At 38.0% G+C, this 18,187-nt stretch overlaps 1 protein-coding gene across 1 annotated transcript; it reads left to right on the forward strand.

Annotated features, from left to right (window-relative positions):
- The first annotated feature begins 8,823 nt into the window (after positions 1-8,823).
- On the forward strand, positions 8,824-17,063 carry LOC127417631 (muscle M-line assembly protein unc-89-like). Its single transcript, XM_051657680.1, has 9 exons — positions 8,824-9,040; positions 9,667-9,722; positions 9,809-9,858; positions 10,250-10,360; positions 10,590-10,660; positions 10,741-10,939; positions 11,299-13,329; positions 13,475-13,563; positions 16,509-17,063. The coding sequence occupies exons 1-9, from the start codon at positions 8,924-8,926 to the stop codon at positions 16,581-16,583; spliced, it is 2,799 nt and encodes a 932-aa protein (XP_051513640.1). The 5' UTR covers positions 8,824-8,923; the 3' UTR covers positions 16,584-17,063.
- The last annotated feature ends 1,124 nt before the right edge of the window (positions 17,064-18,187 follow it).

The following is an 18,187-nucleotide window of genomic DNA, read 5'->3' on the forward strand; positions in this document are numbered from 1 at the left end:
ATGGTGTCACATTTCCCTATATTACTATTGCCCCTATATCCACATGATATAAGCCCCACCCCCCGCCCCTTTGCTATCTGTATTTTCAAATGAATTGAAAAGAACCATCATTAATAATAAAAAAAGATAAAAAGAAAAAATTGTGTTGCTCTATCAACATTCTATTAAAATACACACAGTATATATTTTATTGTACCATACTAGCAGTGTGAACAACATAATCATACGGGAACTCAACATGTTGCTATTGAATGTTCTGGTACTGTGACATCATCAGTTACTGACAACCAACCACCATCTCTCATCAGGCATTTTAAATCAATGTAAATATTTACTTTTCCTGTGGCACTAATAAAAGTGTGTTGCGTGAGCAGCCTCAGAGACCCGGGTTCTGGTCCAACAGAAACCAGCAAGTAATCACGTTTAACATAAACATGACAAATGTGATTCGGAGGTTGCATTTTTCCTTTAAGATTTCATATTTACTTCACTGATGATTAGGTTTAGGGTTGGGGTTTGGGTTAGGAGTTAGAGTAAATATAATATGCATTCCTGTTGACTTTATTATATCATTTACAACTAAAATTACAAATCGCTTTTGGCGCCACTCTTTGGACAGTTCACCTGGAAAGTGGAGGTCACACATGCCCATACGTTCAACAACACTTCCAGCTTTGGCCACTGGGGGCAGTGATTTTAATTTCATTAAAGGTTAATAGTTCACCCAAAAAAATGGAAATTCTCTCATCATTTACTCACCTTCATGCCATCTCAGATGTGTATGGCTTTTGTTATTCTGCAGAACACAAGTGAAGATTTTTAGAATAATTTCTCAGCTCTTTTGGTCCTCACAATGCAAGTGAATGGGTGCCAAAATTTTGAAGCTCGAAAATCCACATCAGGGCAACATAAGAATTTCTCCAGACGACTCTGGTTGTTAAATCAGTGTGGGTGAGAAGCAGATCAATATTTAAGCCCTTTATTACTATAAATCCTCCTCCCTGTCCAGTCAATCTCCACTTTAACTTTCACTTCCGCATTCTTCTTCTTGTGTTTTTGGTGATTCACATTCTTCATGCATATCACCCCCTACTGGGCAGGGAGGAGAATTTATATTAATTAAAAAAAAGACTTAAATAATGATCTGCTCCTCACCCACACCTATCATTTTGTGCCTGAACACATGGATTTAACCTCTGGAGTTTTATGGATTACTTTTATGCTTTATGTGGATTTTGGAGCGTCAAAATGTTCAATCACTTTTATTGTGAGGACCTCCAGACCTGAGATATTCTTTTAAAAAATCTTCATTTGTGTTCTGCAGAAGAAAGAAAGTCATACACATCTGGGATCCCAGGAGGGTAAGTAATCATTTTTACTTTTTCATTTTTGGGTGAACTATACGCACACCCAAAAAAGCACAGACTGATTTCAGAAAATAATAGGTAAAGAAAGTGACAAACAGTTTCACCGTATTAATCTCTTATTAATTTTGGCCTAGTTTCACATACATAAGTGTAAGTTCTCTCAACACAAACCAATTTTATGGTGCTTTTAACTAATTTAAGCATTTTATTTTGAAACGCTCTCTGCGGCTAAAAAAATAAACAATCTTGGAAAACACTTGTTTGTTGCGCTTATTTCAAGATTTTCAGTTGATATTGTTTATTACAATTTGCTATATTTATTGAATCAGTATAAATTGATTTTATTTGTATTATTGTTTTTTGTTTTTTATTATTGTGTATGGTTTTATTTATTAATATTTTTTTCTTTATTTTACCCCTTTGAATGTTGGTGTTTTGAACTGTTCTGATTGTTTTGTTGTTCTACTATATTGTAACTATATTTGTTTAATGCTAAATTAAAAAATAGAAATGAAAAAGACTGATTTCAGCTGAAGAACTTTCAACCTACTGTACCAAATTCACACTGAGATCAGTCTCATGTGATGCAGTAATGAGCTGTAGCAGACAAGAACACACTGCTAACCAAATCCTTTCATTCTACATTTATATTTATGCATTTGGCAGACACTTTTATCTAAAGCAACTTACAGTGCCTGATTACAGGGACAATCTCCCTGGAGCAACCTGGATTTAAGTGCCTTGCTCAAGGACACAATGGTGGTGGCTGTGGGGATCAAACCAACAACTTTCTGCTTATCAGTTCAGTGCTTTAGTCCACTACACCACCATTCTGAGTGAGTGAGTGTGTGTGTGTGTGTGTGTGTGTGTGTGTGTGTGTGTGTGTGTGTGTGTGTGTGTGTGTGTGTGTGTGTGTGTGTGTGTGTGTGTGTGTGTGTGTGTGTGTGTGTGTGTGTGTGTGTGTGTGTGTGTGTGTGTGTGTGTGTGTGTGTGTGTGTGTGTGTGTGTGTGTGTGTGTGTGTGTGTGTGTGTGTGTGTGTGTGTGTGTGTGTGTGTGTGTGTGTTGCATTGACAGCAGACAGACACAATCTCACAACAGTAATGTTTATTTGTTTACATCATTTATGGCCTAATGGGAGTTTTCTACCTGTCTTGAAATATCTGCCCCTGAAAATATCTTACATCAGTGAGTCAACATTACATTTGCCAAAACTTCAACAAATGCAAATCCGACTGAAGGGTCTTTGATGTGAGTTTTAGTTCAAACCTCAACATTCTGATGTGCTACACAAACTCTTTTAGCATGGTCTATCAATAGCATAACTGCTCATAAAACTACCAAATATGATCTTTGATTTTTTTTTAAAAGCAAGAGATTTTAAATACCTGACCTGTTCCACATTCCTTTGGTCAAAGTCAGAAGACAAACAAACCAAATCAGATATACAAATGTTGCACTGGAATTTAATATTGATTTAAAATATTGTAAAATTAAGTGTCACAGTAAATTATTTGAGTGAAAAACTTGTGAGTGTTGTAAATTACAATCAAATTATAATAAAAAAATTATTTTATAACAAAACTTACACAAATGGAATTTTGTCATTAAACATTTTTTGCATAACAGTTTATTATAACGCTGTGCAAAAAATAGACATACAAAGTCATATCAAGTAACGCTCAGATGGCTTCTTTTAACATTTTCTATGAATTTAAACTGACAGTAGTGTTGACGTTATACAGTATATTATGATCTTGCACAGTAAATTTACTTCAGGTGCTAAATCCATTTTGCTATTTTCATTTTTATTTCATTTTAACATGGGTGTTAAACACATACCTGTATACTCTTTTGTACCAATAATCTAATCCTGGCATTTCTTTCCTTTTACTTTTTAAAAGAAATCAAGAACATGAAAGGAAATAATTAGAGGAGCAGCCAACGGAGTCTGAGCAGATGTTGAGTTTGCCATTGCGAGAGAGAGCCGGGCAGTTATAAAAAAATCCCTCTCCTCATGCTAACAACTCTATTTAATCATCGCTACCGGTGCCATTAAAACGGCATGCTTTTCACTGTACAGCTTTCAAAGGATCTCAGGTTCTCATGTGTTCAATGAGGGGTTTTTCTTAACTCTAATTTGGGAAATTATCTACAGTATATTTCCTCTTCTGAGCTCTGCAGTTTCTAAAAAGTGATTGTGTGAGTGCAGTCTTTGGGTTTTGCTTTTTTAACCCAAATTCTCACTGTCTGACCTGGAGTGTTAGACAATTTCCAGAGTCCTTGGCTTTGTTTGGAATGGAATACTACAACTTACAGAATACTGTGCAGTGTACACGGCATACTGCCAACTACTATTATGTTGTATGTTAAAAGTCATCCAGTTCATCTTGTAAATGAACTATTTTGCATTTTAAAAAGCTAGGCTATACTTCTTATTTAAAAAATAAAATAAAAATGTTGCATGCCGTAACGTCTCGCGCGCGGTCGAGCGCTCTAGTCTTTCAATGTATACTCTTTTAAACTCTAACCCAAATGGACGCTTTTGCATCATGTGCACTATACGACTGCTTTGTGATACTTTTTAGTAGGCTACAGTCAATGGCAGGCACATGTGCCGACTACGTGCAAAGAAAGGAACTGTCTGTGTGTCTAGAAAAGCTAGGCTGCATGCAGACAGTTTGCGCGTACTGTACTGAGAAAGAAATTTGTGCACACTGTGCATGAGACGTATCAGCATACGCTTAAAGTGTATCCCTTTAAGGCCAAACGAACCTTGGCCAGAAAAGGGATCACCCTCATGTCATCTCAGATTTGTATGACTTTCTTTCTTCTGCAGAACACAAACAATGATTTTTAGAAAAATATTTCAGCTCTTTTGGTCCATTCTATGTAAGTGAATGGTGACCAGAACTTTGAAAGTCCAAAAGCACATAAAGTCAGCATAAGAGTAATCCATATGACTCCAGTGGTTAAATCCATGTCTTCAGAAGAGATATGATAGGTGTGGGTGAAAAACAGATCAATATTTAAGTCCTTTTGTGCTATAAATCTCCACTTTCATCGTGATACATGATGGTGCCACAAATGGCCACCTCAGTGTGGAGCTCTCCAATTCTTTTGCTGTTTTTGTTTGTTTGTCCTGTGTTTAGTAATGTTTTGTTCAATCAGTTTTACCAGAAACTGCTGAACATTCGGCAGCACATACCAAACAATCTTTTCCCGGTTTTTGACTATTTGGAAGTTTTTTATTTTAGTTGGAGGAGAGCGGTGTTGTTCAAGTGCAAACTACTGTACATCTCCTCACCCATACACCAAGGACTTTTCAAACTCTGTTGCCTTGTGCTTCACAGAAAACTGGCTGAGTGAAGCCATTCCGGACAGCGCATTACATATGCCAGGCTTCCAGCTGTTCAGAGAGGATCGCATCGAGGAGTTGTCGGGGAAAACGAGAGGTGGTGGAACATGCTTTTACATCAATGAAAGTTGGGTGTTCACATTCCTCCACAAGTGTGTGTGAGCACAGCGTTGAATCAGCTGGCTGATCAGATCACAGAAACGGAACAACAATACCTAGACTCACTTATTATTATTCTTGCCGATTTTAACAGAGCCAACCTCACCCATGAACTGCCAAAATACTAACAGCACATTACATGCCCCACCAGAGTCAGAAATATAATGGATTACTGCTACACAACAGTAAGGATGCATATCACTCTGTCCCTAGAGAAGATTTGGGACACTCTGATCACTGTCTGGTTCATCTTCTTCCAACCTACAGGCAGAAACTTAAATCAGCTTAGCCTGTAGTAAGGACTGTAAAGAGATGGACCAATAAAGCAGAGATGGAACTATAAGCCTGCTTTGACTGCAATGATTGGAGTGTTTTTGAAGCTCACAGATACTGTGACATCATATGTCAGTTTCAACAACATTCAACAACGACAAACCATGGTTTACAGCAAAACTCAGGCAGCTTCATCAGGCCATAGAGGATGCTTACAGAAGTGGGGATAAAATCTTGTACAATCAGGCCAAAAACACACTGATAAAGGAGATTAGAGTGGCTAAGAGAAGCTACTCTGAGAAGCTGAATAACAAGTTTTCAGCTAACAACCCTGCAACAGTGTGGAGATGCCTGAAAGACATTACTAACTACAAGACACCATCCCCCAACTCTGTAAGGAATCAACAACTGGCTGAAGAACTGAATGTGTTTTACTTTTTGAAATGCCCAGTCTCACACCCCACACCCAATCTGACCTTCTCTTCACACAAACATCAACACCTCGCAACAACATGCGACCCCCCTCCTGCTACTCAACCTGCACTTAGTATCTGTGAAGAGGATGTGTGCCGGGTCTTCCAGAAACAGAAGACAAAGAAAGCATCAGGCCCCAATGGTGTTTCACCTGTCTGTTTAAATGCCTATGCTGACCAGCTGGCCCCCATCTTCACACAGATGTTCAACAGATCACTAGAGCAGTGTGAAGTTCCCTGCTGCTTCAAACGCTCCACCATCATTCCTGTCCCTAAGAAACCCAAGATCAAAGGACTTAATGACTACAGACCCATCGCTCTGACGTCTGTGGTCATAAAGTCATTTGAGAGACTGGTATTGGCCCACCTGAAGAACATCACTGGACCCTTACTGGAGTCCCTTCAATTTGCTTATCGAGCAAACAGGTTTGTGGATGATGCAGTCAACAGGGGATTGCATCATATCCTGCAACATCTGGACAGACCAGGTACATATGCAAGGATCTTTTTTGTGGACTTCAGTTCGGCTTTCAACATCATCCCAGCTATTCTCCGGACTAAATTAAACCAACTCTCTGTTCCCACCTCTATCTGTCAGTGGATCACCAGCTTCACCAGCTAGTGAGACTGGGGAAATTCACTGCCAGCACCTGTAAGATCAGCACTGGCGCCCCCCCAGGGATGTGGGCTCTCCCCAATACTCTTCTCCCTGTACACCAACGAATGCATTGCCAAGGACCCCTCTGTCAACCTCATCCAAGATGCCAATGAGTCTGCATACCGAAGGGAGCTGAACACGCTTAAAACAGTGGAGGTGACTGTGGACTTCAGGAGAAACACCCCATCATTACCCCCTCCCCTCACCATTCTGAACAGCACTGTGACAGAAATGGATTCATTCAGGATCCTGGGCTCTACCATCTCACACGACTTGAAGTGGGAGACCCACATTGACTACATTGTGAGGCCCAGCAGAGGTTGTACTTCCTTCACCAATTGAGGAAGTTCAACCTGCCACAGGCACTGCTGATACAGTTCTACTCAGCAGTCATTGAGTCTGTCCTCAGCAGTTCAATAACTGTCTGGTTTGGTTCAGCTACCAAATCAGACATCAGAAGCCTGCAAAGGACTGTTCGGACTGCTGAGCGGATTTTTGGTTCTCCCCTTCCCACCCTCCAAGAACTGTACACATCCAGATTGAGGAAAAGGGCTGGAAAAATCACTCTGGACCCTACTCACCCAGCCCACTACCTCTTTGAACTGTTGCCCTCTGGCTGGCGCTACAGAGCACTGAGCTCCAGAACAGCCAAGCACAGGAACAGCTTTTTCCCTCAGGACATCCATCTCATGAACAGTTAAAAACTGCCCCATTGAGGTATAATTATGTGCAATTAAAAAGCTTAGTCAATTATATTTGTTTTACATATCCTACCTCCTCTGCACATTACATTCCCTTGCACTATCTGTATATAACAGATTGTCTTTTGTATATACATATATTTTTGTGTCTTATTGTGTATTTTTATATAAACGTTATATCCTATTCACTTATTTTTATTCTATATTCTATTTTTCATTATTTCTGTCTTGTTGTTGTAATGTTTGTGCACTGGAAGCTTCTGTCACCAAATCACTTGTCTGTGTAAGCATATTTGGCAATAAAGCTCATTCTTTCACTTCCACATTCTTCTTCTTTTTTGGCGTTTCGCATTCATCGTGCATATTGCCACCTACTGGTTGGGCTGGCCAAAGGTGGAGATTTATAGTAATATAAAAAACTGTCCACATGTCTAGAAAAGCTAGGCTGCATGCAGACAGTCCGCGCGTACTGTACTGAAGATGAAATATGCATCATGCATGCACTGTGCATGAGACGTACCAGCACTTATAAAAAAATGTATTTACTTTGGCCTTAAATGTTAGAGCACACTTTGTTTTTCCATGTGCCTTTCCATCTCTCATGTAGTTAAGTGCTCAGCCTTTTAAAGTATACTCTTTTGAACGTGAGCCCACATGGACGGTTTCAATGCATTTGCACTCCGACTGCTTTGTGAAACATTTTCAACACATTCTTTGACAATTTGACAATTAAAGAGACAACTGACCCCCCAAAAAATCACCCTCATATAACTGTTTTACACATATAACTTTTTTGTTGTTGTTATTCCTTGGGGATGTTAGGTAGATGTTAGTTCCAAGCACCATACAATGAAAGTGAATGGTGACTGAGGCTAACATTCTGCCTAATACCTCCTTTTGTGTTCCATGGAAGAAAAAAGTAAAATGGGTTTGGAACAATATGGGTGAGTAAAAAACAGAAAGTTGGGCAAAACTGAAAAATAAATAAATAAATAAAAATGTAAATGCAAGTTGGATCCATAGCATAGCGGTTACTGCACATTTCTGAGCAGCTCACGCAGGCGAATCAGAGATTTGATTTAGCCAGAGATGGACCACTTGCATTAAAAATGAATGTGAGAAGTTGGGATGGCCAATATGGCGGATGTATAAAGGAAGTCCTGCCTTAAAGGTAAAAGAGCCAATTACCTTTTAGATACAAACATTGCCTGTCAGTCAACTCATGAATGCAAATGAGCATTAGCTGAACCAGCCTGAAAAATAGCATTTTTTTTTTTGCATGATCTGAGCTAAAGAAGCACAATTTATGATACTGTTGTTGTCTGATTTTACTGCTTATTTAAAATATGTTCTTCGATCGCAATCTTGACCAACCGTTTTTGAGATTTTGACTTGCCTTGAAAAAGACTTTGGTTCGAATCCATTGTGTTTTCTGCTCGCGTGATTCACCCTCATATCCTGTCCACTGTTGACAATACAAAAAGTCCTCAAATATAAAAATATAAATATTTTGGTGCATAAAAAGTTTGATATTTGATTCCATTGCTTTTAGAGCATGCATATTTGAGTATTTTACATTTTTATTATATTTTATATATTTTATAATATATCTAACCTTTTAAAATATTTAATAATAACTGTACAATATTATAACAATATTATTAATATAGTATATTTGTATTATTATAACCTTAATAATTATTTCTACAAAACTATTTTCGTTATCCTTTTATAAGCACTTTAATTACAACTCACTTAAAGGAACAATATTTCCAAACAGAGGAAGAACTACATTTCCCATTGTGCAGCGCTCGAGAGTTCAGAGGTGAGAGTGGAAGCATGCGCGTGCTGTGGCAACAGGATAGCGGAAATACAAATATGCAACAAAGTTTTTCATAAAGTTCACTCGTGCCTGATTTTATAACCGCCTGTAATCATGACATCTAAGCTTACAGAAGCCTCTCAAGATGAGCTGATCAATTTAATATACCTGCATTTAAAGGACAACGGTTACAAGAAAGCTGCCAACGTGCTGAGAAAGCACGCGCCTCAGGTTCATATTCGTATGCATGCACGTGTGTACGAGTGCATGCTATGCTTTGTATATCAAGAGTGGCTGTGGCTTATTGCATGCATTTCATAAACATGGCAAAAGTGGTCAAAATAAAGCACGTAGAACTGTTGCATTTGAGTTAATGGGTTTAATATAATGCATTGAGACCACCTGTGTAGTGTGTACAACTAGGCTTTGATATTAGAAGATAAATGGTATCCATGGACTGTAATGCAACATTAAATATACTTCAGTTCCACCACTGTAGTCGTGGCTTATTGCATGCATTGGATGCAGATGACAACATTGCTGTTTTAGAGTAAATTAACTTCTTTGGTCCTACCAGTGACCCTTGTACAAAGTGCACTACAAGAAGCATTCAAGTTTATGAAATGAATTTATACGAGTTGATCCATTGTCATGAATGCAACACTTAAAAATGCTTTATTTCTACCTGGGTATTACTTATAACTGGCAACAGCTGTAGAAATAAAGCATTTAAAAGTTCTGCCGCATTAGAGTCAGTGTTAGACAGTGATCCCAATGGTCAATGCTGTGATAAGCTCCATATCTGAATGCGTATAATATTTATATTAAATGTGTTTTAATGTGAATGTCAATTGCAGGTTGAAACTGAGGAAGTAAAAGCCTCTTTAGGAGAGATCTTTAAGATGTGGGCAAGGTAGGACTGCACCAATGCATCAAAGGAATTGTGGGATGTATTGGAACTCTTTCAACTAATATGTAGCTTTTGCCCCTTTTCTCAAGTAAAAGGAACGAAGACTTGGATGATGAAGATGTTCCTCCTCTGCCATCAGGTATGTAACTAATAGTCATCAAAGGCTTCACAGGTAAAAATCTGTGCAAAAAGAGCCTGTTTTGGTAGAACTTAAACATGCGTGCTGACACTTATTGATCCATTTCAATTGTTAGTAGTCAAAGACGAACATATATTGGCTTGGCCAATTAATCGGCTGATATTTCACCATCATGTTGCAGTTTCAAACATTACCGACAGCTTTTATCAGGGGATGCATGTTTTCTGTTTTCATGCGTTTCAGTGAATGAGTTAGTATGACAATAAATCTGTTTTTGCCACCATTACATTTAATGATGCAGCTTATATTTTAGCAATATATCAGTCACCATGCTCAATCAGTTGAGTGCTAATTGTAAGATGTGACCAACTGAAAGTGTCCAAATCCGCAGGCGTTCAGACTCCTGAATTGAAGAGTCCTGCAAAGAACAAGACAACCTCTCTAGCTGTTAGAAAGTCCCACAAGAAACACAACACAGCTGGAAACACAGCTCCCTCTAAAGGTAACTCTCAGTAGTCACGTTATATCATGTAATGTCATGTTTATATGGTGTAGAGTGTGTTTGCACACAAGATGCAGACATCTAGAGTGACTTACAACAGACATGTTCTTAGAGTTGACGGCCATCGTCTTATTTCAACACTCGGATTGCACACCGCATGCTGACTTGTTTTGTTATTTGTGTTTTGTTTTTTTTTGTGTGTGGGGGGGGGGGTTTTGTGCATGAAAAGTACTCAGTCCACAAAAACCTGTTGATACGAACAGCAAGAAAACTTCACGGGGATCACCGAGCAAATCACAGGTATTTAAGTTATTACGAATATTTCAGAATATTCAAACTTAACTGACTCGCCAAACGAAAGTCATCTGTTATCTCAACAGAAACAGAAGAAAAAAGAAGTGGTGATGATACCAAGGAAAGGGAAAAAGTGCACCTCAGAAGATGGAGCTTCTAAAAGTCAAACCGCTGCTGTTTCTGCACCTTCGTTTGTCTCTTCTGCTGTAGCGAATGACTCTGACTCTGATTCTGAGACCAGTTTAGATGTGGAGAAATGGAGGACACTAGTCACACAGTTATCAGGTGAGACAAACTTTATAAATGTGAGTCAATCCAAAGTTTATTGATGCATCCACATTAAAAAAATGGTGGGTGAATCTCACAAAACCTGTCAGGAACATATCTGGGTCATATTTCACCCTCAATAAAATAAAATAAAAAATGTGGATTAAGGAAATGAAGCCTGTATTTATTAACATTATTTTTTATTGAAAATGTTCTTAATTATAATGAAAATATTACTACATTTGCAAAAACAATATTTCATTGTCTTTACACAAAATATAACTATAACCTTTCATGGGGTTTAATGTGAGATTCACCCAGATATATGATTATTAAAGTTTGTCTGGGAGAGTGATCGTCACATTTTGTGTTACCAGATGCTGATATAGCAAAGATGAATGTCCTCTCAAACTTTGAAAAATCTCCTGTCTCCTCATCTGGAAAGTCCACAGAAAAGGGAAAGACCGCAAAGGCAACAAAAACTAAAAAAGAGGGAGACCCACCCAAGAATAAAAAGTCCAATACGCCAACCAGGAAATCAAGAGCTAAAACTGCTAACATTCCTCTTAAGACTGATACAACTAAGACACTTTCAAAGAAGTCTAAAGACAAGACAGCTACTGCTGTATCTGAGCTTCCTAAAGTTAAATCACCATCAAAAAAGGGTAGAGATAAGAAAATCAGTAACATCTCAGGTCATGATGTGGTTGAGACCACTGAAATAGCTGCTCCTGGGGATGCTAATGGTACCTCGGAAACTCCATCTAAAAAGGCCAAGAAAAAGAAATCAGAAATCCAGTCTGATGCCGATAATGTTGAAAATCCTAAAAAAACTGCTAATTGTTTGTCAGATACTTACAAAGTTGTTACAAATGCTAGCAAGCTTGCACAAGCTAACTGTGAAGACGCCAACCATACGATTGATGATGCCCAACTTAAGTCAAAGAAAGTGAAAGACAAGAAGCCTAAAAGTGTCGTAGAGCCTGTTGATGGTGAGACTCATTCTAAAAAAGTAAAAGCTAAGAAAACAAAAAGTCTTGCTAAACTTGAAGCAGCAACATCTGAGAAAGTGGACGTTCTCCAAAAATCTGTTAAACCTGAAACTCCAACTAAAAAGGACAAGAAAAAGAAATCAGAAATCCAGTCTGACGGCAATATTGATGAAACTCCTAAGAAAACTGACGATAGTCTGTCAAATACCAAAGAAATCGTTACAAATGCTAGCAAGCTTGCGCAAGCTAACCCTAGTGAAGACGCCAACCCTATGTTTGATGTTGCCCATCTGAAGTCTGACCAATCCGAGACGCCATCAAAGAAAGTGAAAGACAAGAAGTCTAAAACTGTTGTAGAACCTGTTGATAGTGAGACTCCGTCTAAGAAGGTTAAGTCTAAGAAAATAGAAGATATTGCAGAGTTTAACAAAGAAACAACATCTAAAGAAGTTGGTGTCCTTCAAGAATGCGTTAACCCTGAAACTCCATCTAAAAAGGCCAAGAAAAAGAAATTAAATATCCAATCTGAATGTGATGAGGTTGAAACTCCTAAAAGAAACAAAGATAGTCTCTCAAATACTAAAGAAGCCATTCAAGAAGTTAAGAAAGTAAAAAATGGTAGCAAGCCTGCGCAGGATAACTGTAAAGATGACAACTTTGCGATTGATAACGGCCACCTCAAGTCAGACCAATCAGAGGCGCCATCAAAGAAAGTGAAAGACAAGAAGTCTAAAACTGTTGTAGAACCTGTTGATAGTGAGACTTCGTCTAAGAAGGTTAAGTCTAAGAAAACAGAAAATATTGCAGAGTTTAACAAAGAAACAACATCTGAAGAAGTTGGTGTCCTTCAAGAATCCGTTAATCCTGAAACTCCATCTAAAAAAGCCAAACATAAGGCTGTTAAAGACCTTTCAGAAATGGTTGAGTCTGAAACTCCATTGAAAAAAGCCAGAGTTCAGGGAGGTAAGAGTCTTTCAGAAACCGTAGAGTCTGAAAATCCTAAGCAAGCTAAAGCCAAGAAAGATTCTGCAAAACCTGGTCAGACGGAAACGCCTTCTAAGAAGTCCAAAACGGTTTCATCGGATGCGGATCTCCAGCAGTCCGACCCTACGAACAACTCTTCGAAAAAAAGAAAGGACAAGGCTTCCTCAGAAGTTTCGGAAACCCGGAATGACGTTCTCCTGGAAATGGAACAAGCAAGTTTGGGTAATGAGGAAACATCTAGTCAAGATCTTAAGACTTCATCCAAAAAAAGAAAACGGCCACAGGAAGAACCGAGTGATGTCTTGGTGCCAGAGGAGGCAATGCCGAAGGCCAAGAAAGGGAAAAAGAAAAACACGGAGGGTGAAAATGAGGGTGAAACAACAGCACAAGAAATAGCTTCTGTTACTGTAGAAACCAGCCAGAAGAAAAAGAGTGAGTGATTGATGATCTAACTAGGTCGTTATAATATTATTATTATTATTATTATTATTATTATAACTAATATTGCTAAAACCAATATTTTACTGCATATTTTAATGTGTGCATATGTTCTCGCTGTCTCTAAAATAATGTACAGAAAAGAAGAAAAAAGAGAAGACACAAGAGCAAATCTCTGATGATTCTCCTGTGTCTGCTCCAGATGAAGAGGTGGTAGTTCACAAAAAGGTAAAATTTCTGGAGATGTTTTTCATTGCATGTTCAGAATGGCCTAATACCTACATTTGAAATTGCATACTACAAATGTACTTTATTTGAACGGCCTGCCAAAAGTAAGTGTTTATTGTTTTACATATGCATACTTTTTGGCATTCTTAAATAACCGTAGACAGGTAGTATACAGAATTTACTGCGCAGTATGCAGGATGCAATTCTATTCTGAGAATAGCCCAGATTTTACAGTTTTGAATAATTGCAATATACATTTGAAAGATGCCAATAACGATTCTTAAAGGTGCAGTATGTAAGATTCAGAAACCCTTGTTATTAATGACACCTGTGGCCACTAAGTGAACTGCAGCCTGTTGCTCGTGATCGCGCTCGTGCACACAATCCATAGGGACGCGAGCGAGCGAGCATTGGCCAAAACAATGACGTAACGTACAAAGAGACTGAACGTGATCCACCGACATCAAGCTGACAGATGAGGCTGACAGTTATGATTGTTTTACTACAAACTTTGAGACTGTATATTATATTTCACTCTCCAGTGCTGGAACAGGGCTAAAACAAAGTGTGGATATAGGTCTGACTGTGTGAGACCGTAGTTTGAAGTAATCACTTTTCTTTGCATGATACATTGACTGCATTTATACGATGTCGGCGTTAGCTAGCTAGCCAGCTTTATCAATAGCTGTTAGCTAAATTTGGTGGGTGATGACAGTAGCTGTTTATAAAATAGACCGTACATTATAAATATGTTGACACAATTCAGTATTGATGTGATTCAATCACAACTGTTATTTTGATATATCGATGCGCTATTGTTTTATAATAATAGATTGTATATATTTTCTGTATAACCAAGTTACGTTACACTAATGAATGGAGCTTTTTGCATTATCTTGAACATTGTCTAGCATTCATTTCATGTGTTATTGTAGTTTAGCTAAAATGGCACAGATCAATCCTTATGGCACTATATTTCACATGCTTTGCAGTTATGTAAGTTTACCTGTCCAATAAGAAGAATGGCAATTCAGGGTCGGTTTTGATCCCCAAAACCGAACGAATGTCCCTCCAGGAATAAAATGCCCTGCCGATGTTCACTCTAGTTTTCGCTCGACCATGATCACGTTCCCGCTTAGCCAGACGGGATTCAGTAGAAGGCTGTTGGGAGCGCGCATAAACGTCACATCCTTAGGATTTTACCGGCAAAAGCGACCTGCTCCCTTCACATGAAAATCAGTCTACAGGCTTTAATGGGCAACCTAGGAAGTCCAGGAAGGGCTCATTTTTTAAGTTGCGTTACAAGCCGTTCACACATTGGCAAAAAAAAAAGGCGAATATTACATGTAAATTGTTACATATTGCACCTTTCAAATTTCAAGATTTCTATTTTGCTCTATGCGCAACCCTCTACAATGCAAGTAAATCACTTGCGTATGCAACCAAATTTCCTGCAATGCGACTAAAAATGTCTGTGATTAGCCACTGGCTTGTAAATGTTCAGATTTTACTCACCAGTGACTGAGTAGTATAGCAGCAAAGAAGTTCAGCAGCAAGATCCTTTCACTATAAGTTGAGAGTAAATTTTGGTTTGACTCGTTCCGTGTAATGTGTGACCAAAGACGATCTACGCAGTCCATTTGTGACTGAATAATGTCTCTTGATATCCTCTCTGTTCTAATCACACATAGCACGAGTGCGACTCCACTCTTGATATTATGTGCTCAACCAAAAAAACTTCTGTGTGACGTTCGCTGAACTGCCACTATATTTAAAGAGACAGTACCGTTTTAGCACTTGTTCTACAAATCAATGTAAATGCTTGTAAATAGTACAAGTTATGCATGTAAACAATTAATATGTATCTATGTATCAAAATATACAGTATATATGCAATTTTAAGACATCATATTTATTGATGGAATATATGGAATTTGTACATTTTTAAAGGGACAGTGTCACCTAAAAATAAAACATCTCTCATCATTTAATCACCCTCATGCCATTCCAGATGTGTATGACTTTTTTCTTCTGTAGAACATAAATGAAGCTATTTAAAAGAATATCTCAGCTCTGTTGGTCCTCACAATGCAAGTGAATGGGGACCAGAACGTTGAAGGTCCAAAAGAGACATAAAGGCAGCATAAAAGTAATCCATAAGACTCCAGTGGATAAATCCATGTCTTCTGAAGTGATATGATGGGTGTGGGTGAAAACAGATCAATATTTAAGTCCTTTTTTTACTATAAATTCTCCTCCCTGCCCAGAAGGTGGTGATATACATGAAGTATGTGAATCGCCAAAAACAAAAGAAGAAGAATGTGGAAGTGAAAGTGGTTTAAGATTTAAAGTAAAAAAGGACTTAAGTATTGATCTGTTTTTCACCCACACTTATATTGCTTTTGAAACATGGATTAAACCACTGGAGTCGTATGGATTACTTTTATGTTTCCTTTATGTCCTTTTTGGACCTTCTGAGTTCTGGTCACCATTCATTTGCATTGTATGGGCCTACAGAGCTGAGATCGTCTTCTAAAAATCTTCATTTGTGTTCTGCAGAAGAAAGAAAGTCACACACATCTGGGATGGCATGAGGGTGAGAAAATGATGAGAGAATTTTAATTTTTGGGTGAACTATTCCTTTAAAAAGCTACAATGTAACTAAAATGATGAAAAACTAATGATACAATACATTTGTACAATTATCATTTTGGTAATGTAACAAGTTTGAAGGTCCCTTGTATAATTACCTGTATAGCTGTAAGAGAATGTATTTCAGATGTAAGTAAAATGGACATTATAACTTAAATAAACCCAAATGAATCGGAATCAGAATCAAACCGTATTGAGGGGAAATCTGGATCAATACTCAGCCCTGCTGTGATAAGACTTACTAAGATTGGTAGTACTGAGAGAAAATGACTTGTAACACTTTTATTGTACAGAAAATGAAGTCTCCCAAAGAGAAACGGATCAGTAGTGCTGAAGCTCATGGACTCGACGGCACAGAACAGACGTAACGGTTCTTCATCTCACTGTGGAACACATCTTAAATTATTACTTACAAATCTGAGTGCATGCTCCGTCCATACAGTGTGCAGATTGTGTGTGTGTGTGTGTACATATGAATGTCTTTTTTTGTATGTTTTATATTTTTATGGAAGGTAATTTCTGGAAAATCTTTATTATTCTTTTTGTTGTTGTTTGATTTACTTTTCTATCTATATTTGATAACAGGTCTTTGTGATAAAGAATAGTTTTACATCTTTCTATTATTTTTATTTTTATTAAATTTTTTTAGAGAAAATATCATGTGAGCCAATGGCCATAAAGTCAATCTCTTTTATAGTGGTGATGGTCAACTGACAAGTTTTCATCATGCATGTTATTTTTTAAGATGTATATAAAAACATTATTAAGTGCTTAAAATCAGACAAAACATTTTAGAAATGTCCTTTTTGACATCTGTTAAAAAGAAAACGTTTTGGAAAATTACAAAATCTCTGTTGTCACTAATTGTGTTGGTCATTTCTTCCACGTCAGTGCATTGTGATTGAAAATACACACAGTTTTATATGTGTCTTTTGTTCTTTACACAGAATGAGCTGCAGAGGTAATGATAAAAATGGTAATCATAATAAACTCCTAGTAAGGTGTTCATTGTGGTAAATATTAAATACCCATGGTACTAAGGTATTTTAGTGTTGTTAATGATCTGCCTGTGTCTTACTTTAACATCCACTAGGGGGTGGCGTTACAAATCAATCTGATTTCTGACAAAAATACTGTAGCTCACTCAGGCATAATAGTGATTTAACCAGAGACTGCTTAACCCGAGACGAAACACTTGTATTAAAATGCATGAGAGGAATTGGCACGCCCAATATGGCGGATGTAGATAAGGATGTCCCACCTTACAGGTAAAAGAGCCAATCGTCCTTTAGAAACTGACGTTCCCTATTAGGCAACTTGAAAACGCGCATGCGCATTAGCAGAACCAGCCTACAAATGGCGCTGATCTGAGCTAAAGAAGCACAATTTTGATCATACCATTGTTGTCAGATTTTACTGCTGATTTTGATTATATTCTTGGCCAACCGTTTTAGAGATTTTGATCTTTCCTTATTCAAGTCTATAGGAGGTGTACTTTTATGTTGTTTTTATCCTATGTCCCAAATGACACACTATACACTATGCACTTACAATATGCGCTATGCACTCAGCCGTGTAATGTTTGAATTTTCAAAGTGTAGTATCGTCCCAAATGGAGCACTTTGTTTTTACTATAGAGAAGCATTCGCCTTAACAGCTGACAGAAGTGACGTTTCAAATGCATGCGATGTGTTGCCGCTAGCTTTAGTGCGTTAGCTATCCTCAGTTCAACAACTGTATCTCAAATAATGTGTATACAGTATACACAGCGTGGGGTGATGATAAAGCAGTCAACTTATGTAACGGGAGCCAGCTGGTACCTGATAGCTATGCGGTATGTGTAAACCTCACTCTCCTGACCTCAAGAGGCGCACTAATGACTAATGCTAAAGGCTGTTGCCTTTAGCCTCCTCGTTAACGTGCCCGCCTCCCTGGTGCCGGTTCGAATCCCGCTCAGAGGGCCAATTACAGT

Source organism: Myxocyprinus asiaticus, chromosome 27 (genome assembly GCF_019703515.2).
Source record: "Myxocyprinus asiaticus isolate MX2 ecotype Aquarium Trade chromosome 27, UBuf_Myxa_2, whole genome shotgun sequence".
Lineage (NCBI taxonomy): Eukaryota > Metazoa > Chordata > Actinopteri > Cypriniformes > Catostomidae > Myxocyprinus > Myxocyprinus asiaticus.

What these genes read in the sequence shown, in the direction of transcription:
- LOC127417631 (XM_051657680.1), top strand. Translation starts at nt 8,924, where the DNA reads ATGACATCTAAGCTTACAGAAGCCTCTCAAGATGAGCTGATCAATTTA. An exon ending in ATCTTTAAGATGTGGGCAAG is followed by an intron (nt 9,723 to 9,808) that starts GTAGGACTGCAC and finishes CCTTTTCTCAAG; the next exon opens with TAAAAGGAACGAAGACTTGG. An exon ending in ACTAGTCACACAGTTATCAG is followed by an intron (nt 10,940 to 11,298) that starts GTGAGACAAACT and finishes TTGTGTTACCAG; the next exon opens with ATGCTGATATAGCAAAGATG.